General features: G+C 38.2%; 2 protein-coding genes across 2 annotated transcripts; one reads left to right on the top strand and one right to left on the bottom strand.

Annotated features, from left to right (window-relative positions):
* Positions 1-357: 357 nt before the first annotated feature.
* On the top strand, positions 358-11,928 carry LOC308682869 (uncharacterized protein; the record flags this gene model as incomplete). Its single annotated transcript, XM_081352808.1, has 15 exons — positions 358-505; positions 2,198-2,320; positions 3,048-3,301; positions 3,396-3,488; positions 3,843-3,953; positions 4,036-4,104; positions 4,187-4,234; positions 5,618-5,743; positions 5,862-6,032; positions 6,950-7,512; positions 7,748-8,058; positions 8,785-8,963; positions 9,432-9,604; positions 10,613-10,827; positions 11,430-11,928. 15 exons carry the CDS (start codon positions 358-360, stop codon positions 11,669-11,671), a joined length of 2,826 nt encoding a protein of 941 aa, XP_081208934.1. The 3' UTR covers positions 11,672-11,928.
* A 1,061-nt stretch (positions 11,929-12,989) lies between these two features.
* LOC308682395 (uncharacterized protein) lies at positions 12,990-17,266 on the bottom strand. The gene is made up of 5 exons (XM_081352105.1): positions 17,128-17,266; positions 15,591-15,741; positions 14,735-14,970; positions 14,447-14,631; positions 12,990-14,311 (listed from the first exon to the last, which is right to left on the bottom strand). Exons 3-5 carry the CDS (start codon positions 14,813-14,815, stop codon positions 13,537-13,539), a joined length of 1,041 nt encoding a protein of 346 aa, XP_081208231.1. The 5' UTR covers positions 14,816-14,970; positions 15,591-15,741; positions 17,128-17,266; the 3' UTR covers positions 12,990-13,536.
* Between the last annotated feature and the right edge of the window lie 7,369 nt (positions 17,267-24,635).

A 24,635-nucleotide genomic window follows, 5' to 3' on the forward strand; every position in this document is an offset into this window, starting at 1 on the left:
TTACGTTGTAGATATCTGTAACTGGAGTTATGACTAGGCGAAATTACGTTGTTGATATCTCAAACTGGAGTTAGGGATAGTCATAATTTAATTGCAGATATCTATTATCAAGTTATAGATATCTTGAAATAAATTTTGATTAGAGATATCTGAAATTTGAGATATCTGTAACTTTCATTCTGCCTAGTCAAAATGTAATTACAGATATCTTAAATTAGAGTTTTGACTAGGCGAAATGACGTTGCAGATATCTGTATGCAAATTAGGCCCGCATCACACTTTAGGCGGGAGCGTTGTTTTTTTAATCATTCAAATCGCACCTGTTAACTGTTAACTTAATTAGCACTGATTAGCACCATGTTGGAGCAGCCAGAGGGCGAAGGAATTTTTAATCGTCTTTTTAATGCTGCAGCCCGTGCAAGACAGGAGCTGGCAGCGAGAAATGATGATTCCTTACTTTCCACAACAAGACGATTATTTCGCCGGCGAGTTCATCGAGGTCGAGGTAATTTTTTATTTTTTAACATCAGAATTGCTAATGTGCTATCAGAGGTTCGGGGTAGTTGTTTAATAACTTAAAGCAAAACAGTTGCCAAAATGCATTATAGGGTCTTTTTGTGAATGTAACGTTACTCGAGTCAAATGTAGCCTGCTACTTCGTTTAAAATTTATATTGACAATAAAAACTTCACTTTTAAGGTCTAACTAATGGCTTTTTGAATGGGTTCGCTAGGTGCACTAGCAGCTAGAACTACTGCAAATATACATGGAAAAATAGCTATTTCTTAAATCTCAAGGAGGCACGACAACATGACACTTTGCTTTTAGTATTATAAGGGTCCCTATGAACTCAAGCATTGAGAACATTGTTCGTGTACAAAGACGAGTTTGTTAGCACAAGACCTAGCTCACTTTTTTTTTTTTTTTTGCGTAATTATAAATCAGTAGGCTACAAATGAAATACAGAACCATGAACATGTGGGGATACAGAGATAAGGAAAAACTAAGTTACATTTATAAAACGTAAAGCTTTTTTATTGGAGGGTTTTTTTTTTTTTTTTTTAAGTGATGACAATAATTGTAAATCATAAGAAAATACTTTGCAGTTAGGTATTTGAATTTATGGTAGGCCTGTCTTGCTTTGTGAATTTATGGTAGGCCTGTCTTGCTTTGTGAATATGATACCATCATACAAAAATTTTATATATCTAGCTTTTTATTTTCAGAGACATCCGAGTGAAAAAGAACCTTACTGACAGAAATATTACACAACTGATGAAATGCAAGATGGAAGCTGAAATTTAAAACCACAATTTAGTCTTCGTGAGCTTAATGTAGTTCTGTTTTGATACATTTAAACCATATAGTTCAATAATATCTTAAGAATAAAGTCTCCACTATTGTTTTTTGTAAGTCTGAAACAAAAAAACAATGCCCTTATTAAACCAATAAGGGAAGAAAAATGATTTACAGGCTGATAATATTGGTTGTTCCATATGATATGAGGAGAAAAATTGTGTTTAAAGATCAGCTTCCAGGACATAACATGGAAAGTTTCATAGGTAGTCTCGTACATTTAAAGTCACAAGAAAGCAAAAATTTTAAATTTCCACATCTTTTAAAAATCAAATTAGGAATCCAAAACCAGACTGAATTCCCCTTTAAACATTTTTTTCCAACCAGTTTTTTAAAAACCTGGTTCAAGGTAAAAAATCTAAAACATGCAAACCTTCCTTTGAGTACGGTTGAGTTCAATATTTCCTGCTGGTGTGTTGCCCTTTATTTTTCCATATAAATTTAAAATTAAGTGTCAAATTTACAGGCGACCGAATCAACATAAAGGGATATAGAAGGATAAACAAAGTGTGAAATTCCTTCAGCTTTAGATAACAGCGTTCTGCCATATATTGTAAGTTCTCTTTAAGCTAAAGATCTTTTTGGCAGAATCTAAATTAGGGGAATTCAGAGAATTCTTTTTTTCTGTTCTAAGGAAGTTAAGTGTTATTGCAAGAATAACATGCATGCCAGCATCTTTATTAAAGTGTATTAGAGTGAATCTCTCTCATAAATCTTATGTTAACAATAGCTTACAGTAATTTTAAGCATGAATCTCCCCCCCCCCCCCCCCCCCCCCCACACACACACACACATTTTAGCCTAGAATTACTGCTGACACTTATGTATTTGTGTTTTACAGGAGGATCTGGTGGCCGCAGGGAAAACCCTATTTGGCAAGCAAAACTTTTCCTCCTCCCAGGGCCAGATAATGGTTTTCTGCCCCCCACAATAGAACTTGAGGAACTGGCTAAACATGGATTAGGTAAATGTGAGATTGAAGCAGATAAGAATTGAGTGTTATTTACTTGTACACCTTATCTTACCTTCTTGCAAAGAAAGCTATGGAATGAGCTGCTTTGAATTTTGTTAGCTTGAGCCTGTATGGTCCGATTTGTTGTAATGTCTCTATATTGGGAAACATTTGACTGTTAATACATTTAACATTTGTTTTAAAGAAATATTGTAGAGCAGTTTACTCTTTGATGCATTTCTATAAATGCCGTTTTAATAGTTACACCTATGCAACACTTTCTAATGTTAAGGCATCACTTTGAAAGTGTCCAGAAATACCTCCCAATGAATCCTTTTGCATTAGCTATCTGAAGTTAGTCAGTGGTGGTTATGGTTAGTGTGAGGATCTGGGTGGTGCATTCAGACGCTAAGGCAAGCTACACCATATATTGTATGTTAATGTTCTTTCACATATGGTCAAATGTGTGATGGCCTTGTGAGTGAGACCAGGCTCTTTCTTCTGCAATTTTCTTAGGAGTGTATGGGTTTGTTTAGATTCAAAGCTGTAAACTTTGTAGAAACACAAATGATCTTAGGTTAACTGTCATACAGGTGTACTTTGGGGGTTTGGCAACACTACGATTATCTCTGAAAATGAGTCCTGAATGCTAGGAGTCCTGAAAGATCTTGCAGCAACTAATGAATGTTACTTTGCCACTAGGAACTGATTATACTGATGTTTACTTTTCCATTTTTAGGAAAACCTGTGCATGAGTCAACGGAGGCCGGATGCACAAACTCAAAGATTGTGTTAAACTGGAGTTTATCTGAATTAAACAACTTTGTTTGCCAAAGCTACCCTCGTATCAGTTTAAATTTGGTAGGCTTTGAATTGGCAAGGACAGGCAAAGGACGCAAGATCCAGAAATTGCCAGTTAGTTCTGTGAAGGAACTAAAAGCTGTTGTTGGCAAAAGCAGGCTTTACATCGTGCCACGAGCCAATGTTTTGCAGGTATGGAATTATGCACAGGGATTTATATCATACTATCATATAAATGTGTTCTCTGTAATGTCTATGCCTATAACTGAAGTTACCCTCTGCTCAGGTAACATCACCACCCTCTGCCATGTCCCAGAATTCATTCCCACCACTCGCAGCTCCAGCAGTAGATGAGACCTCAGAAGTGGTTTCAGATCAGGTCCATATTAAAATGATTGCACATCTAATGATTTTATGTCCACTATACACTTTTTAGTGATGAGTGACAAATACAAATAAAAACCCTTTTGTTATTTTTTTTAAAATGTACAGTATTAAGATGTATCTATTTATTCTGTGTGATGTCTGAGCAGTTACATTCCCTAGGATAACAGTTTTTTCTACAGATGGATATTTTCAGTTTCAATTCAGTTGAATTGGCCTTTCATTAACCTTAATATAAATGATATGTTTTTGCACAGTGCACATTTAATGTTAGGTGACAGTTCAAGTAACTTCTTTACTGTGCAGTGACTAACAAATCCTTTGTCATATATTTTTTGTCTTCTCTTAGGTAATGACACCATCCGCAGCCATTCCCCAGAACTCACAACAACCATCCAGCACTACAGCACTTGATGAAATCTCCTTCAGCTCTGAGACTACAGAATCTGTGAATCTCCGTGTGAGTGAAGTTATTTTTGATGTTGTCAATGGTTGTAAATATGACTGATTTGTGACTCATAGTTGTACTTTATTTCCTTCAGGAGTGGCGAGCTGTACGTTCCCAGCAAGATGAAGAATATAATGCTTCTTTGTTGGCAGATATAGAAAAGGTAATTTGACTATTCACAGTTTGCTTGCCAAGGTTAAATTTTTGTTTAAAACAAAATGTGTATTACATATATGGTATTTCAGGACAGAAGGAGGCACAGCTATGAGGTTCTGGAAGAAAAGCGCAAAAAGGTTAGTGCTGCCACTAAATATTTTATTGTTTAATTTTTAGCGCAATTTTCCACCGGACAAAATTGCGATTGTTAACTCATGATTTCTGTTCTGTCTGTGCGCACCAATCTTGCACTTCTATCTATTCCTCAACCAGACCACCTAGAGACTTCGGGTTTTCGGCATTGTTAAAGGGTTACTTCAGGATTTAGCATTAAGCTTTGTATTAGTAGAAAACCTGTAGTATTTTCGAATTACCATGCTTTCCACCCTCATATCCCCCTGAGACGAGAGATTTATGTATTTTTTGTCTGGAAAAAATCCTCCGATGGCGCAAAAATCGTAATTTTGCGTCATCGGAGGATTTTCTGTCCAGAGGCTAAAGACTACAGCCAGTAGATGGCGTTGTTCCGCATGTTTTCAGCCCGCCCATACAGGGTGGGATCTCACTCAGAATGTACACAGTATCAGCCGTCTTTCTTTGGAAGCTAAGCTAGCATGCTCTTGTTCTGTGGAGAAAGCTGAATAATAGGAGAAAGCTGAGTAAGTAGGGGTTACCATCTTCCTTTTCCCGGACTTGTCCTGCTGGCGAGACTGTTAAAAATGTCCGGGATTCGGCTTTTGCGTTCTGCGGTCGCCATTCATTGTTTACATGCACACCTCTCGTTTCAATCTAACTGAATTAATTCCGATCGGTGAATCTGACTGTAGTGTTTACATGAACGCTAAACAAGTGATCGGTTGATGTGCGCTTTACCCTTGCTAAGAAAATTCCCGCTCCTCCGTGAGAGATACGAGACTGGCGCGTCTCAGTAATGACGCCACCGGCCTCGCGCTGTTCTCCCGCGGCCGTCAGCCTCGTCCTGCTCGCCACAGTAAACATGATGAATGGCGACTGTAGAACGCAAAAGCCGAATCCCGGACATTTTGGGTCTTTAAATCCCTGGCAAACTCATCACTTACTTAGGCTAGCCTTGTTGTTTTCAACTGTGCTCTAACCGGTAGGCGTGGCCTCCTAAGGCAGCGAAGCAAGTGCATTCTGGGAGTTGTTGTCTTTCATCCACATAAGCCAAAAATACATTTTTCTGGCTTTTCTCAGTCTAGAAAGCTCCAAATTCAAAAATTTCTCCACATTTCTTCTACTTAAATGACCTATTTTAAATACACATTCATCTTCCCAGAGGTGAAGTATCCCTTTAAGGAAGGTCTAATCTTGGGAACCCACAAAAAAAAAAAAAAAAAATCCAGGAAAAGATTTACTATCTCTTAGTGTTGTGATCCCATGAGGTCAGAAAATTGCGCTAAAACACTCACTGAGGTTTTATTACTTGTTTTATATATATATATCTCTATCTATATCCTTTTTTTTTTTTTTTTTTTTTTTTTTTTTTTTTTTTTTTTTAGGCCATTGAGGAAAGACGCCAGCGAATGACAGCCCGTGTTGAACCTCTTGATGGAAAATATCTGAAAGCCAAATATCCAAATGGAGATGTGAATAAGAGGAAGTTCATCATGTCTGATCCAATTCAAGTAAGACGTTCATTGTGAAGGATTAAGGTGTTTTTTACATAGATGTTTTATTTAGTTATTTTTCCTCATTTCTGGATATCTTTATTAATATTTGCCATCATGGGCTCTTTGTTTTTAGGTCTTGTTTGATTTTATTGGAACAGATGAAATGGCCAGTGAGGTGTTCAGAATCCAGGAAGCTACTACTTCAAATGCTATAGAAAGCACTTCTACTGGGTCAATTTCAGATCATGGAATCAAACCGTTCTCTACATTGTATGTCCTTTGGACATCCCCTTTTGATTATCTGGTAAGTTACTACGACAGTATCACTTGAACAATTTTTTATTTTTTTTCATAATGATTTTGATTTGGCCATATGCATTACCTTTTATTGATCAGTTATCATTTTTTGGCCTGATTGTCCCTGTTAAGTTTTCTTAAGGCTTGTTAAGAATCCCTGCGTCCCAGTTTACCTACTTATACCATGCCCTAAAAGTATGTGCTCTTTTTGTGAAGAAAAAGTACATACTTTTGAGTGTGTAAGAAGACTAGGCAAGCTTTTGGGACATACTATCCAGTCATAAAACGGACACCATAAACTGGCCTGTCAATCATCTTTTCACAGTTAATATCCTCCACAATTTCATTTAATTTACTACTAGCCTGAGAGAAAATATTTATGAGCCTTGCATGTAAAGACATTTACATTTATGCATTTGGCAGATGCTTTTATCCAAAGCGACTTACATTGCATTCAAGGTACACATTTTACATTTTGTCAGTTCTTCCTTTCCCTTGGAATCGAACCCATGACCTTGGCATTGCTAGTGCCAACGCTCTACTGTTTGAGCTACAGGAAAGCCTGTAAAGACTCTAACAATGTGAACTTTTATTACACATGAATTCTAGAAGAGTTTTTAGTTAAGATGAAATCTAACATGAATAACATTAAATAAACATTTTTATCAGTTGAAATTTTTATTATTAGTGACTCAAACCCCCTCTCCATCGGTCTTGCATGTTTGAAACCTCGCTATGTGTCCATCCACCTATTTCTGTGCATTTTGCATGAAAACATGCACATAAACTAAGATGGAAACACATTTACCAAATAAAATCCAGTACATGACAGATTATAGCTCATCATGCCCAAATGTATAGTCAGTACAGTTGTGTTCAGTCTGCGATTACAGTCTACATTAATGTCTGTGTGTTTCATTTCAGGAAAAACACTGTGACCCTGTTGACACTGTGAATGTTGCCCAGCCTCCAGTGGATTCGCCCTTTGCCCAGTCTCCAGTGGCTCTATCCCCTGCCCAGTCTCCAGTGGCTCTATCCCCTGCCCAGTCTCCAGTGGCTCTATCCCCTGCCCAGTCTCCAGTGGCTCTATCCCCTGCCCAGTCTCCAGTGGCTCTATCCCCTGCCCAGTCTCCAGTGGCTCTATCCCCTGCCCAGTCTCCAGTGGCTCTATCCCCTGCCCAGTCTCCAGTGGCTCTATCCCCTGCCCAGTCTCCAGTGGCTCTATCCCCTGCCCAGTCTCCAGTCGCTCTATCCCCTGCCCAGTCTCCAGTCGCTCTATCCCCTGCCCAGTCTCCAGTCGCTCTGGCCTCTGCGGCTTTGTTCACAGCCCAGACTCCATTCATAAATTTTAATTTTGAAGACCAACCTACAGAGCCAATTGTCATTGATATTGATGAAGAGACACCACTTAGTTTTCCATCTCCCCAGCAATCAGACATTGTAGATCTATCCCTAATAGATCAAGGGAGGTCCGTGGCCCTAGATGAGTATGTTCCTATATATGCTTATTTACTTAGTTAAATACTTTTTATGCATTCGCAAATTAACAAACACTCGCACACAAAGCCACCATCTCTTCATTTAAAAATAATGGGATGAGGTTGCTTTGTGACTGGAAGTCCCTGCATGTGTGAGCGGGGCTTTATGCAACTAGCAATATTCTAAAATATACCATAATGTTCAGCATTTGACTAAAAACAATCCAATCTTTGTCTCTTGCAGGGTTGACCTACAGACCATTCTAAAAAAACTGCAAAGCAAAATCAATGGAAACATCTGCCCAACAGCAAACCAAATAAATGTGTTCAGAGAAAACATACTACAGTGCAGCCTGCAAGCTATCAAGCGGCGACGATTCAACCCACAAGCGAAATTAGATGTAGTGTTTGTTGATGCTGAGGAAAATGGGGAAGGGGCAATAGATGAAGGCGGCCCTACTAGAGAATACTTGCGGTTGTTGATGCGGGCCATCCATCAATCAAATGTCTTTCAGGGCCATGAGAAAGACCGGAGTTTGGCTCTAGACACACAAGGTCAGTACTCCTGTTATAAAAGAAAGCTTTTGTGTCAGGTTATGTTTTAATGCTATTCAGCTATTTGGTATTCATGGAAAAAATGCTTTTTTTTTTTTCTCTCCCGCCACTACTGGTCAGATGATGCTTTTGGATTCCACCTTAACAGTCAAATAGTCTTTTTGATCTTTTGTGTTTGTATTTTTGAGGGTTCATAAACTGACAAATCAAATTTCCTAAGTTTCACATTGTACTATTAAAACATTCTGCTTGTTTCAGAAATATCTAACTTGGTAGTCCAGTAAAGGGTTTTATTCAAGGGTTTTATTGATTCCAGACTCGTAAAATGTCCGTTATAATGACAGTGCTACACTGTAGTCTCATGCTATTTACACCTTGTTTGCGCTATTAGTTATGATAAAATGATTTTGTGAGAACGCAGAAATCATGTTGCAAAGATGAGATCACTGCATTCACTTGATTAATGCTCAGTGCTCGTTCCTGCAACCTTTCAGGTGATGAGGGTAGATCTAAATATAATCCTATAATCTACAACTCACACTGTTAATCTATACAGCTGTTATAATAAAAATTTGTAAAAGTATTCAGTAGTTACACGTGTATGTAACTGTTTCATATGCAAAGATGTTTTTGTTGAAGCTGCCACAAAATAAAAAAAGTAACTGACTTTTTATCTAACAATTCTGATTTTTTGCTCCCAATTGTGCAATTTCTGTTTTACTTTAGCTTTGGAGAATAGGTTGTATGCATCAGTGGGGAAGATGATTGCTATGTGTGTCGTCCATGGAGGAGTTGGCCCACATTTCTTCTCTGAAAGACTTTTTCAGCAGATCTGTGGCATGCCAACATCCTCTGCCTCAGTGGATGAGGTTGGAGATCATACATTGAGGGAGCAACTAATCAAGGTACAGAGATGTTTGAGAATTTCAATAATTGTTTAAAAATGATGCTATTATTAAAGATCATGTGTATTTGGAAAATATGTTGACATGCTTCAATGTTTAAAAAAAACATTATTTTTCATATGCAGTGCATCATTTTAGCTCCTCTACTATGCCCAGCCTCTCTCAAATGTGGCGTTTTCTACAAAGCCCCTCCTTCCATCTGCTCTGATTGGTCAGCTGACCCAGTGCATTGTGATTGACAAAATACCCTCAAGTGTGTGTCAGAAATATAATGCCCCTTACCATAATTGTGAGCTACAGCTTTCAAAGTACATATAAAAACAGTTAATGGGTACATGTTGCTCAGCTCTGCTTGAGCAGGCATCAGTGTCATACAGAACACAGGGCATCTAGAGCTGCTTTTCCACCATCAGGCTGAACGTTTCTCTTTGCTTAACAGTTTCATTCTTTTTTTCGCAACTGTTTTAGATACAGGAAGCAACAACTGTTCAGGAGGCAAATTGTGCCATTGCAGAAGCAGCAGACAGCTTAAGTATCATTGGTGCCTTGAGATATATATCACACTTGACAGAAAGGAACTCTCTTGTCCAGTCAGCTGCAGAGTTCTTTGTGAATGGGAGACTGCGGGCTGCCTTGGACCAGTAAGTGATTTAAAGGGTTAGTCTGCCCAAATATTGAAATTCTGTTGTTAATTATTCACCCTCATGGGTTTCCACACCCCAGGGGCCTCATGTATCAATCTTGCGTACGCACAAAAACTTTGCGTACGCCAGCTTTCACACTCACGGTCGTATGTACTAACAGTGAAATTAACGCGAGAATGTGCGTTCCTCCACGCCAATTTCATGTCTAGTGTACGTACATTTCTCATTGTTTTTGTCCGTTGGCGACTCTTACAGGCAATGAAGTGAAGTTGCAAACATTACACAACGAATTGTTCTACAAGTCTATCGCACCACCAACCGAGGTTATTACAAAAATTATTTTTATATATATATATATATATATATATATATATATATATATATATATATATATATATATATATATATATATAATTAATAATAATAATAATAATAATAATAATAATAATAATAATAATAATAATTTATATAATAATTCAGCATTGACCGCATCAGCCAAACTCTCCCGCTCATATTTTTTCCTTTTTTTTTATTAATTCCGGAGGACAAAGTTCCAAATAAAATATTTTTTCTCGTTTCTACCTCCGATAGTAGCACATACACACTTTCTGTAAAGTTTCGAATCTTGCCGCTTGCTTTAGCCATTTTCTTACTGCTTTCTTTTGCCAAAGTGGACTCATTACCATATTTAAATTAGTTTAATTAAGGGAGGAGACTGGGTGGGGCGTTGTGCTCGTGCATGTGCGCTCAATTTTACGTTAACTGGGATGTACAAAGAGAATATGTGTGGGATCCTTCGTACGCAGAGATTCATACATCTGATTTTTTTTTTGTGTGTACGCACATTTACAGCTTTGTCCGTACACAATGTTTTAGTATGAATTCCACGCAAGTCTTTGTACATGAGGCCCCAGGACTTTAGTTAGTAAATTAAGCCTTTACTTTTTGACAACATAACTAATCATCAGCTTGAAACTTCCATTGACTGCTTTGTTTGTTATGCAGGTTTTCAGAAGGGTTGCAAACTCTCGGTTTGCTGGAAGAGATGCAGAAATATCCTGCACTTTTTAATGACATGTTCGTCAATGAGCAGAGGCCCCTTCAAGCAAAGGACCTCAGCAGTCTTTTTTATGTGAACTTTTCCCCACAAGGCAGCAACAGAAGGGCAAAGGAAAACCAGACCATATGCTACTGGAGGGACTGGTTGATCGATGTTGAAGGTATGACATGTTTTTATGTAATGTTAAAGGTATGCCATGTAATAAAAATAAATTCAACATGTTTAAAATTTCTACAGTATAATGAGTGAATACTTAAATCCATTTTCCAAATTGTATTTGTGCCTTGTCCTGAATCATTACAATTACAGTAAATATTTATATTCAGACTGTTTCATTATGAGCAGGACACATTTAAAGGAGCATTTAAATTAATAGCTAGAATGCTAACGCTACTTAATGTAGCTTTTAATTCTCTTGTAATGTGTCATTTGTATTTGTTTTATGCTATTGTTCCTCTATAAACAGTGATTAATAAAAACAGTGACTTAGATTTAAAGAAAACAAGTGTTTGAAGTGAAAAATTATCAGATTTTTGGTAAATCTAACCATTATGCAGAACAAATACTTAGGATTGTGTTTTTTTTGTTTTGTTTTTTTGTAATCAGACAATATATAGAAACCCTGCAGCTAGATGTAGTCATAATTAGACAGGCTGGCTAATTCTGTTTAGAACAAAATATCGCTGTCAAAAAACTGCATGTACCACACATTTTAGGTTAGTCTTTTGAGATTTGTGATTTTTCTTTACATATATTTTACAGAGGGAGAGACTGATGGAGTCACTCTTGAAATGATAATGGAGTTTGCCACTGGAGCCTCCACAGTGCCACCTCTGGGTTTCCCCCACCGCCCGGAAATAGAGTTCCTCCAAGACAGGAAAATCTTTCCAGAGGCCAATACTTGCCTCATTATACTACGACTGCCGATACACACAGAATATGAACTGTTCAAGACCTACATGACAGAGGGGATCATGCAGAGCCCATATTTTGGTGTTGCATGAAATGTTAAAATGTTATTTTTTCCTCTTTTTAAGGAATAGTTCAGCAATAAAATAAATGTTGTCAATGATTTGACTTACAGAAGTCTCATGCTTTAAGCTTTAATATTAGCCTACCTTTTTACACTTAAGTAATTTTAGGTACAGTCACAACTGAGTACAGCTTTTATAAATTTAAATTTCCATTAAGAAGCACCTTGAAGTCAAATATGTTTGAGATGTGCATCATTGCAAAATAAAATGCATTGTTCTGCATTATGCATGTTCGTGTTTATTGTGGAAAACTGTTACATTGCTCATTAACTGTTCAGGTTCTCTCACTTGTTCACCAGCTTTTCATCGAAAATATATTTTTTTTTTCAATGTTAGCATCTAAGTATCTATTAATTTTTCAACAGAGCATTCTTGTAGTTAAAACTTTTACATATTAAAATATTACAAAATAACATTCTTTAACACTCTAATCTGCAACACTAGTTTACCAAAACATTATCAATTTCTGCACAACAAACCTGAAACTTAATCTTTAAATCTGTAATATGGTCAATACCATGGGAAACCGTTTCCATTTGCTGAGGAGTAAGGTTAATTTGAGTGTTCAAAAGTTCGAGCTGGGATTTCTTCATTTTCAGCTGTGGGCAAAGACTCAATGCCATGTGAAGGTTGTTGCTGGGATCAAGCAGTTCAGAATCTTCAAGACTGTAGAATATGCTGTAGAATGATTGTAGCACGTGTAAATATACATCCCTCCACAAACGTTCTATCCTTTGGTTGGATGGATTCCCCAGTAATGTGACTAATGGATTGATGTTAAAGGGATAGTTCACCCAAAAATGAAAATTCTGTCATCATTTACTCACCCTCAAGTTGTTCCAAACCTGTATGAGTTTCTTTGTTCTACTGAACACAAAGGAAGATATTTGGAAGAATGTTTGTAACCAAACAGATCTTGGTCCCCATTGACTTCCATAGTATACTATAAAAGTCAATGTATTCTGTAGTCAATTATATATTTTCTGTATTCCATAGTATACTATGGAAGTCAATGTATTCTGTAGTCAATTATATATTTTCTGTATTCCATAGTATACTATGGAAGTCAATGGGGACCAAGATCTGTTTGGTTACAAACATTCTTCCAAATATCTTCCTTTGTGTTCAGTAGAACAAAGAAACTCATACAGGTTTGGAACAACTTGAGGGTGAGTAAATGATGACAGAATTTTCATTTTTGGGTGAACTATCCCTTTAAGGATTTTTTGGCAGTTAAACCTGTTGATCTAAAATTTTCATTCAAGCCATTAAACATTCAATCTTTTTTCATACATTACCAGTTTATTCATCTTTTTTTATTCATTTTGTCAATCCCATTCAAAATAGTTAGATCCTTCTCCATTTTTCCAAGGATTAATTGAATTTCTTTTTCATGCATTTTCAAGTCTTGTCTATTGATTCATATTCAATTTAAACCTTAAGATGTTTCACATTTTTCATACATTAAGAGTTCAACATTTAAATCTCATTCATACTAATTAGATGATTTTCTGTTTTTTTTTTTTCTACAAAAAAGGAACAACAGTAGAAAGGAACAATACAAATATTGTCAGCCAACAATACTACAAAAAAAAGAAAGACGAAACATAACACAGCACCAACAGTGCTGTTAGCTACTGCCAATGTTTGGACTGGCACCCACAAATCTAGCACACCTGACATTAGCTCCATGCATCAGCTGCAGCTGCACCGACCATACCGCCTTATTTGAACAGAAAATATAACTTAAAGCTCTTTAAACTAAAAATGTCTTACAGTCAGTCCTGGATAATATATGCAGCCAATAAACTTTTGTCTCTGGGCTTGGAATTGGACTATACCTGAGTTTGCAAAATACTGATAATTGCAGTACAGCAAGCCTGATATTTTATCTTTAGATCAGAAAGGTGTTGGATTGCATTGTGTACAGATGTCTGTTGTTGCTGAGTGAGGATGAGTTGAGGTGGCTCTACATTAACAGCTGGGAACTCTTCCTCATCAAGTGTAGGCAGTGTTTGAATTCCATACTGCGCTAGGATGGCATCAATGTTTTGGTCGCTGTAGGGATTTTCCCCAAACACATTGTTGACAGCTGTGCTGTCTGTTGCAATGTTTTTGAGCATGCCCTCTGTCCAGAGTTGAGTTGGTGTGCGATTATTTTCTGTTCGCAACGGATGGAGGTTCCAGGCCTGTCTAAACTGCTCCAGTCTTTTTTGAATCTCAGGAAGATAAACAATATGCAGTGAAAGTCTGTGGACATCATCATCTGGGTTTAGAACCTCTGAATCCTCTAAGGAGTAGAACATAAGGTAAAACTGCTGCAACACATGCAAAAATACATCACGCCAAAGGCGTTCAATTCTCTGATTGTGAACTGATTGTCCGGTTATGAAACCTCTGTGTTCAAGTCCTTGAACTAGATGCATGAATAAAGCCACAAGGACATTTTCACCACCATGGTCAGATCTGACTCTTGATGGTAAGGCATAGAGGCATGTTGCTTTCAAAAACTGAGAAAGCACTGTTGTGGCACGATTGTCTGTGCTGCAGTTTAGGTAAGTAATCAGACGGGAGTATCCATCAATTGCACCATGAATCACAAAGCCCCATCTAGAAAGGTTGAAAAACAAATATTACTTGAAAATGAAGATACTATTGACAGTAGACTGCAAACAATATAGCTGTAAACTCCATTTTTTTTATTTGCTGAAGTTCTTTTCAAAATATTAAAAAGGTAATAATAACCTTATGAGACGCATGTTCCCATCAATGTGCCACAAACTATTGGGGTAAGGTACATGATAAACACGTCTTGCAACTGTCTGGCTCCATCTCCTTGCAGCAGCAGTAGGATTGACCCGTGTCAACATCTCACGCACCCTGGACCGTGTAACAAGCACACCCTGTGCGCGCAACAGGGCTCTTATCATCTGCAACAGATTTGTGAAAAGATCTAAATTGACATGATATTCACAAAACAATGGCACACAAATGTGAATTAAATACAGCCTAAAGATAAAGACCTCCAATTACCTCATTTCCAGAATTAGGGTATTGGCTCTGAAGTTGCCTCACACGTTGTTCTAGTTCACCATCATCTATTGCAGACAGCATACTTCTAACAGGTATACCCAGCAACTTTGATTTCTTGTACAGAAATGATGAGGAGCATCCCAGTATTTCAGCAGTTTTTGAAATTGTATGGCCTTGCTTCAGCAGAAATTCAATGTGTTCTCTGGTAACATCAATGGCTGGTCGGCCTCTTCTCCCTACAAAAAGAACAGGGTTTAATTGCAACGTTACTATGCATCAAGTTCAAATTAAGTTGTGACAAAAAAGGTTTTATAAAAAGATAAACCTCACATATTTCAGCCTTTAAATCATTTTTTATAAAAAGAATGAGTCAAAAAAGATAAATGAATGATATTTACAATGCACATGATTAGCTTATTTTTTATTATTAATAGTAAGATTCGGTCCGATTTGCCTGTGGCGTCTGTCGTTACTATGCAAACATGCGCTGCTCTCCACAACGGACAAAGATTTCCACCACCGAAAAATGCTTGCTGTAGCTTTGCTACAAGATTTATTAACAAATAGGAGAAAAACACCTGTAATGATTGGTTAGGTTCTTGTCATATGGTTTGTGGCATTCTGAAAAGTTGCGCCTGGAAAAAATGAGCGCGCTTGTCGCGCGCCTACATTTGAATGAACTTGAGCGCGCAAAAGACGCGATATGTGAACGGCCCCTTGGCGAGCTACCTCAAATCAGGCAACGAGCTACTGGTAGCTCGCGAGCGACGTGTTGGAGACCCCGCTAAATGTTTTAAACGGCCGGATTTCCCCTTTAACGTTAATGCAATGATAATGCAGTGATAAACAGACTCACCTGAACTAATGCGCCTGACAGAGAAACGTCTGTCTTCCCCAGCATGGAAATCTGCGTCTATTCGAGTTTTTAGTTGAGCCAAACTGCTTTTGAGTTCATTGTTTGTGTCTGGTGATAGCAAATGCTCAATTCTTCCGAGATTTCTTTCACACTGTTCAATGGACTAGGTGCACGTGGCCGCCATTTTGTATTTCGGATCAGCGAGTATGCGCTTAGACACTTCCGGTTTCGCATTACGCCCAGTGTAGTGAGCCGGAGAAAGCCGAAATTGATCTTTTATAGTTGTTTATAGAATCAATTATCACTTAAAATACTACTAAGATCCATATTACTATCACACGAGCCAATGGCAATTAAATACACGGATGCATAGTCAGATTAATGAATGAAATAACTGTTCACGAACAGAAGATTGTATTTGACTCATATGCATACGCAATGACAGTTATGCCTACTGTAAATATAGAGTTACAACTACGATTAGAGTTGTTTGCATAAAATGCACCGTGAACATTCACACGTTTGTCCTGTGATAGGCTACAATCACTGTCTATGGCTACAATTCGCTCCGTGCACGGCGACCGTTCGAACTTGAGTGTGTGGGCCAGTACTTCCAGTGAAAACTAACGGTGATCTGACAGCGAGAGCGAGAGACAACAGCGACCGAGTTCCATTACCACAGAGATATTTTTTTCACAATGAGTATTCAAGAAATGACTTGCCGTTCAGACAGTGACAGCACTTCATCGTTGTGTGCCGTTTTGTACCATTTCGTCACGTTACAACAGAGAAGTCAGCTTTCATGCATTCCCCGTTGACGCTGCGGTAAGTGGATACAGAAGATCAGGAGGGATAACTTCAACCCGACCAAATTTTTAAATGCATATAATTTTCAGTGTATTTCACCTGTGCGTTTATATGCTTTCTATTAGGCGCATTTATTTTGTGCAAGTGAGATGAGTAAAGATCTATTTCATAAATAATAATAATATGTCTGGTGTTTATAAGCAACACATACAGTGTAAAAAACTTACCTATATTAAATTGTTTATGGTAGGCTACCTACAGTAAAAAAAATGTAAATGTAAAATATGTGATGATAATATTGATGAGCTAAAATAAGTAAAAATGCATGCAGAATTGAGAAAATAGTATTTATGGATATAAATTGTAGCCTGTCACAGGGCAAACGTGTGAATGTTCATGGTGCATTTTATGCAAACAACTCTAATCGTAGTTGTAACTCTATATTTACAGTAGGCATAACTGTCATTGCGTATGAGTCAAATACAATCTTCTGTTCTGAACAGTTATTTCATTCATTAATCTGACTATGCATCCGTTAATTTAATTGCTATTGGCTCGTGTGATAGTAATATGGATCTTAGTAGTATTTTAAGTGATAATTGATTCTATAAACAACTTTAAAAGATAATTTTCGGCTTTCTCCGGCTCCCTGCACCGGGCGTAATGCGAAAGCGGAAGTGTCTAAGCGCACACTCGCTGATCCGAAATACAAAATGGCGGCCACGTGCACCTAGTCAATAGAACGACGTTCTCTCTCTCCACAAATCCCCTGTGTGAGGGCTCGTTGAATTTCATGCCATTTTCTGGTGGTTTTTTCGATTACAGCCAACGCCATGACTGCTTTCTTCTTCTATTCACAGAAATAAGGAAATGAACCCCACTTCTTCTTTGATTAGGGCGGGGAGGGGAAATTACGTATTTATGGATATCTAAAATAGAGCAACGTCATGCACAATAATTTGCACTAGTCATAATGACGTTTGAGATATCTTTAACTTTAATTCTGCCTAGGCGAAACTGAATTACAGATATCTGCAATTGTCATTTAAGATGTGTGACGAGTTTAATGTCGTTTTCAATGACGTCATTGCAGATATCTGTAATTCAGTTTTGCCTAGTCAAAACTGAATTACAGATATCTCTATCTGTCGTTTCGACTAGTCACAATTACGTTACAGATATCTTGAATGACAATTCCAACTATCCAAAATGTAATTACGACTAGTCAGAAAGACATTGTTGATATCTACAATGTTAATTCCGGATAGTCAAAATTAGCTTTTAAATGTTAAAATGGCTTGCCATAGGGTGCGTTTGCATTATCACGGAGGTTTGTTTACATACTAGTAACAGCTCAGTAATGGCGTCGCCACAAGATGGCAGCCTACACAGAACGCTCGTCGGATTCGTATAGAGACAGAGCGCAACGCGTCATAATCTGAAGACCACGCCCACCCAGGGGGAAAACAAACCAACCGTCTCCATTGACTTTGCATTGCGAGAGGCTGCCTCCTTGTCATTTATGACTTATAACAAAAGACAGAAAAATGCCTAAAAGCTGCTGTGTGACAAGGTGTACAGCAAACAAGCTAAAAAACCCAGAATTAAAATTTTATACGCTTCCGAACCGTAAAAGCCAGCCTTTAAAGTGTAAGTTGCAGGTTAACCACCACAGCCAATTAATGTGTAAATTAAAGTGTATATATTTAATTATTTCTGTCTTAAAATGTGTTAAAATAACATTTATTGGGGGTTCTTCGAAGGTAGCCTGTTTTTTCAGTTACTGGGTGATGACGTCACAAGAGGAACTCGCAACCCATACTCTGCTAGATTCCTACTGTATTATGGCTATTTGGAGAACCACTGAGGAAGTGGGAAACCATCAAATTAACCGGTCAGGCGTGAGAGAGGGGAGCCATGGCACTCAAAGAGTTATTAATGCTTGGTGTGAGGAGAATTAGTGGAGGGTTGGCCAGGTGTCCTGGTGAGTAACGTTAGCTACGTTAGAGCTAGTCTAGCCTGGTGCAAACTTAACCCGGATAATATAACGGAACAAGCAAGTCTTTTCAAAAGTTTGCCGTCATGTAGAATAGCAAGGAGGGACAACGACTGAAGACATTATTAACTTACAGTAAGTCAGTCCAAATCAGAGCTGTAGAGATGCACACACTGCACAGGCATCAATAGCTAGTCTCATCGCCGCCTCAAACGTCATGTAATACCCTTCCTCAATCCACGCGTTATCAATTTCTCACGATTTAATTAGCGATGTTTATTGTCAGAAAAGAAAAAGAGAGATCGATGTCCCCATCACTGTGTGTGTGTGGGCTATCAGCAGTGGAGAGTGTGTGCTGCCGTGAGGTGAACGCGTTTAGTTTAGTGGAGCAGCTCGACCCGCGACCGGCTGATCTGACGTGCCTGAACCCGTTTGTTTTGCGAATAGCTTATTCTCATTTCAGGCAGGATCACGGTCCCCTTGAAGTCAGCACACACGAGTATGTTTACAATGGAGTTATTCTATCCATATTTTTTTTATCAAATAAAACATACAACCAACTTGTCTGTAGTTATGTAAGGCATCTATCTATGACTATGCCGGTAACTCTACTAGTGAGTTCCTCTTATGGCGTCACGCCCCATCTAGTGGAAGGGAGCGGGAGCGGTTAAAACCACTGTTAAAAGTGCCAACTTTTCATATTATATCAGCATTTTGGATTTAAAAAACAATGGTGGGCGGTTCTTATCTTTATGTTTAATAAACACATTGCATTATCTTCGTGAAAAATTTAACCTGCAACTTACACTTTAAGGAGACAAAAGTGGATACAGGCAATAAGACGTGAAGCATCAGCAGGAAGAATGGGTAAACTGTGGGATCCTGACACAGAGTATGTCTATGTGTGCAGTAAACATTTTGTCACTGGTAAGTCAAATATCCAAATGTCAGTTTTATATATTATATTTATGTAAGCTAAGCTGTAGCATTTTGACAGTATGCAACTTTTAGAATGTGGATAAAGCAGAAAGCTATGCATTTAACGGTTATGTTTGCGAGTGCCTTAGCTGCAGTAACCTTAGTAGGGTTGCGCATATTATTATATACGTTAATAATATAATAGGGTATGTAATTACCCATATTACTATTTTCATTAATTATTAGTGCCTTACAGTAATTGTTATGTTTGCAAGTGCCAAACACAGTTGCTCGCTAACGCATAACTAACACTAGCTTGCTAACTTATTTTAGTTATCGATATCAACTGCACCTCATCTTCCCTATATATCTGGCTCTATTTTTTGTCCATAAATAATTAAAAAATTTATAAATTGACATTTTCGTCTACACTAGAGAATCTTGGAAAAAGATTATACAAAGAATACATCATTCCAATAAAATGTCCCTTTCTCTCTGTGAGCGAGGCAGAGAGGGGTGATAAACAAGCTTTATTTACCACAGTAGATTGAAAATATTCGATGCCATTAATTTGTTGTTGTTTGTTTTTATTATTGTTGTTTCAGGCTCTAAAAGTGATGATGAGTCTCATCCAGACTACATTCCAACCTTACTGCCTCACAAAAGTGTAAATAAAGCCACTTCACTTCTGAGGCTGCAAAACAGAAACAAGCGAAATCTAGGTGTCACCACCACAACTCTGCCCACAACTGAAAACCCTTCTGAACCCACCCCAGATTTACCCGACCAGCCTACAACAGAACAACTTCACCAAGAGATTAAGCTTTTAAGAGAGGAAAGGGATGAAGCTAGGAGAGAGAGGGATGAGGCACAACAGCAAAAAGCAAGTTGTTAAAGCAAGCATTTTGAAAGAGAATGATGAGAAGTGCAAATTAATGACCGGTGTTTCCTGGACAGTTTTTGTTGTAATTCATAAATTTCTTTCTCCGTTCATTCCATTCAGTCGGCTCTGCAAATTGACCTCAGAAGACCAGTTATTTGTCACACTGCTAAAGCTGCGCCAAAACCCAACAACACCTGTACTGGCTGAAATGTTTGGGCTAAATAGAACAACAGTTTTACGTGTGTTCACAAAGTGGGTAGATGTCATGTATGCCAAAATGGCATTCCTAATTCGCTGGCCTGATAGAGAGTGCATACTAGATTCAATACCATCAGAAATGCGATTCCAGTTTCCCCACCTGACAAGCATCATTGATTGTTTCGAAATAAGGATCGAGCATCCAAAGAAACTGAAAGCTCGGTTAAGTAGAATGACTTTTCAATCTATCACTACACCACAATCTGAATTTCTTGCAAAAATGCATGTCTGTTATACAACTTACAATTTTTTCTATGATTTTTGTGTTTCAGTGCCAAGACCTACTCAAATTATAAGAAGTGGACAACAACTAAATATTTCATCTCCTGTCATCCATCTGGATGCATCACCTTCCTTTCAAAAGGCTGGGGGGGTCGGGCATCTGATGTCCATATTGTGAGGCAGTCTGGCTTTTTATCTTCCAGCTATCACAAGCCAGGAGACCAGGTATGTACTAGTTTGTGCAGATGTGGCTGGGAACATTACTTGTGAAAATACCCCTGACCTTTTTTAATCAATGAATTGTTTGTATGTTTGAATTCTCTATTACAGATACTGGCTGACAGGGGTTTTACTCTTGTGGAAGATTTTGCTGTTCTCGGTGCCCATTTGGTCATGCCAGCTTTCACTCGTGGCCGGAAACAACTGCCTGGCAAAGAAGTTGAGGAGTCACGTGTGAAATCGAACATCAGAATTCACATAGGTAAGAATTTGTATTTGAGATAATTAATTTGAATTACAAGAACAATTAAAAACAACAACAACAAAGAGATATTTCTTCTCTTTTTTTTTAAGAAAGAGTGATTGGGGTCCTCAAGGGACGGTTCCACATCCTGGATGGTCCGATTCCGATGCGTTTGGTGAAGAGCCTAATGGATGAAAGGCAAAACAAAGAAGAGGCAACAATTGACAAGATTGTTCATGTGTGTGCAGCTTTAGTCAACATGTCCAGCAGTGTGGTAAGTTAACAATAACAATCCCAGATGACAATCCACAAACCTGTTGAAGGCAATATTGCTCATTTACAGCTCATTTTCAATTAACTCTTGCACCTATATCATGAACTTTAGCATGAAATGTCTGGCTTTACAGGTCTAACTGTCCTATTGGGAAGTACCATCACTCTGCTCCTCTGCTGGTCCCTGCTATAATGCCTGAAGTACCATCAATCTGATCCTGCCCTGCCCTGCTGGTTCCTGTCATGATGCCTTCACTGCCTCCACTTCCTTTTCTGCGGCCCTTTCTCTTGCCTTTGACTGCACTCTTGTCATTTGCTCCACTACTCCCTGCCTCAGTGCCTGCGATAGTGGCACTACTACAACTGGCAGTGTTGTGCTCCAGTTCCTAATCAAGGGAAATGACTTACAGTATATAAAAAAGCAATGATAGAATTGAAATGATAGATTAATTGTACATCATAAAATATGTACAGTGAGATTGATGATAATGTAGATACTGAATATTCAATTAAATTTTTTTATTGCCAATTTGATTTTGTTTTTGAATGGTGTTTAAATGAAAGTCCAATGTTAAAACATACTATGTGTATTTGTGGTTTTATAATCTTGGCAAGTTCATGCAGATGATGTGCATCACCTGATTATAATCACCTGAGTGTTTAGGGTCAGTCTTGGTAGAATGTGGCAGGTCCAGAAGTCGGTGATGGTTCCCACAGCAGAGCAGATGAAGTCTTCACTTCTGGGTACCCGAAAGATGACGCACAACTGTGGAGTCCATGTTATGAAATCACAATAGGAACTCTTTGTCACAAACATCTCCATCTGCGCCTACAAAATAATGACACATACTGTACCCATCCATACTGTAAATAACTTGCCCTTTCCTGCCTCTCTTCAGCCTTCAACATTGGAAAAATATTTTAGAGCATTTTGCAATCAAATCGCTGTTCATTTTCTATATTGTATACCTGAGTAAAGTAGGGGTGATTGTTTTTCAAAACGGTTGCGCTCTCCAGGTGTCCTCTGAGGTCGAGGAGCCACTGATCTAGACTGCTGCCCATGTCTTGACCCCAGTTGAAGGGACACTTGGCCTCAACAACTCCTGGCCCACAACAGTCACACATTACATAGCCGTCACAAGATGCCCCAATGAATGGTTTGTCCTGTGAGACACGGAACGCAGCCCTCTTCACCTGCAAGTTGACATGTGATGTTCCCACTTGGTCATGCAGATAAATCTGGTTCGAAGTTCCTTGTTTTGGTTGGCCAATCCCTAATGCCATCTTGTATGTTTCAAGGGCGTCACTCTCATGATTCCTACCCTAGAGGATACATGGAGTCTTAATGGCTCTGTTCTTAGGTTGACATATGGTATTAATGAGTGGTGGGAGAGGTGTGGAGAACTCTGTGTGCAATTGATCCTGTGACCCTGCCAACTCTATGTCTGTGCCATAAGGCACTGCTCGCCTGGTTTACAGTTTCTCTATCAATGCTCAATATATCATCCTCTGATATGCCATTAAGATTGTGGAACCACAGCTTTGCTGATCTTGTAAATGTTCTGTGTGTTTTAAGGCCCACTGCACTGGTTCCTGTGGAGGACAACATCTCCAATAGTTGCATTTGCTGGGCTTCTGTAGCTGGAGGTACAGGGGCCTCATGTACAAAGACTTGCGTTGAATTCATACTAAAACATTGCGTACGGACAAAGCTGTAAATGTGCGTACGCACAAAAAAACCCAGATGTATGAATCTCTGCGTACGAAGGATCCCACGCATATTCTCTTTGTACATCCCAATTAACGTAAATTTGAGCGCACATGCACGAGCACAACGCCCCACCCAGTCTCCTCCCTTAATTAAACTAATTTAAATATGGTAATGAGTCCACTTTGGCAAAAGAAAACAGTAAGAAAATGACGGCAAGAAATGAAACTTTACAGAAAGTGAATTGGAGGTGCTACTATCGGAGGTAGAAGCGGAAAAAAATTTTTTATTTGGAACTTCCTCCGGAATTAATAACAAAAGGAAAAAAATATGAGTGGGAGAGTTTGGCTGATGCCGTCAATGCGGTGGGATCTGAAAGTAGACTGAGTACAGTTGCTCGACATTTTTGCTACACACTTTTTGCGTTTTGATTTTTCACACAAAAATAGACATTGAAAAGAAGTGCATTTCCACATGACACGCCACATGATTACATTAGCTTGTAGACTAAGATATTATCAATCAATAATACCCACAAGTAGTTTTTATTTTAAATATAAGGTGCTTTTTGTCTCAACTTTGTCTCTCAACTGTACCCATATGTGGTACACTTGAGACAGTGCATGGTACAGTTGAGAGACCCATTTCTAATGTCGTGAAGGTAACTAACCATTCATGGTAAATATAAAAAATAAAGACAAATAGAAAAGAAAATAACAACTGGGCAACATTTTTGTTTATTCATCCATTTATATTCATTCATTTTATTTAAATTAGCACTGGTTAAAATGTATAAAGCAGGAACAAGATATGTAACAATATTTATTTATAATACACAGTTTAAATATCACACATATCAAATTGTATTTTCATTTGCGTCCTATGCTGGCTACATGATTGCTGGCTGAACAACTAAACAGTGTGTTTCCTAATAGAACTCTATCGGGGGTACAGTTGGTACATGTGTATCTCAACTATACCCCGCTGGCCACCTCGCACATTTCTCTAGATTTTGCAATTACCTTGCATGACACAATACCATGAAATATGCCCGTTTTTAGGGCACAGAATAACGTTTGTGGTGATACCAGTTACTTTTAACAGTTACATAAGGATAATAAGCTATTCATTGTGGAGAGTGCATGGTGAAGTGAACATCATATCTTAGAAAAAAAAAGTTTTTCCGATTTCTTCGGATCGGAGATGTGTCCGTTGTTCAAATTTCCCACGATCAAAGAGGACACTAATACGCACGTGCACAGCAAAAATACAACTTGTTATTTAAGCAAGTTATAAGGTGTCTCAACTGTACACAGTCTACTCTAAATTACCTTAAAAAGAAATGGTCTGATATAAAGGTGGACATTAAAACCAAAGCTGCCATAGAATAAGGGTTGTATCATTTTGCATAATATGCTTTTATATGTTCTTACTTAATTGCATAATTGATAGAATATTTTCATAAGGCTCGTGTGACAATATATGTCATTTATTTTATAAATTGCAAATTAATAGCA

The sequence above is a fragment of the Scardinius erythrophthalmus genome (assembly GCF_964197995.2).
Source record: "Scardinius erythrophthalmus genome assembly, chromosome: 22".
Classification (NCBI taxonomy): Eukaryota; Metazoa; Chordata; class Actinopteri; order Cypriniformes; family Leuciscidae; genus Scardinius; species Scardinius erythrophthalmus.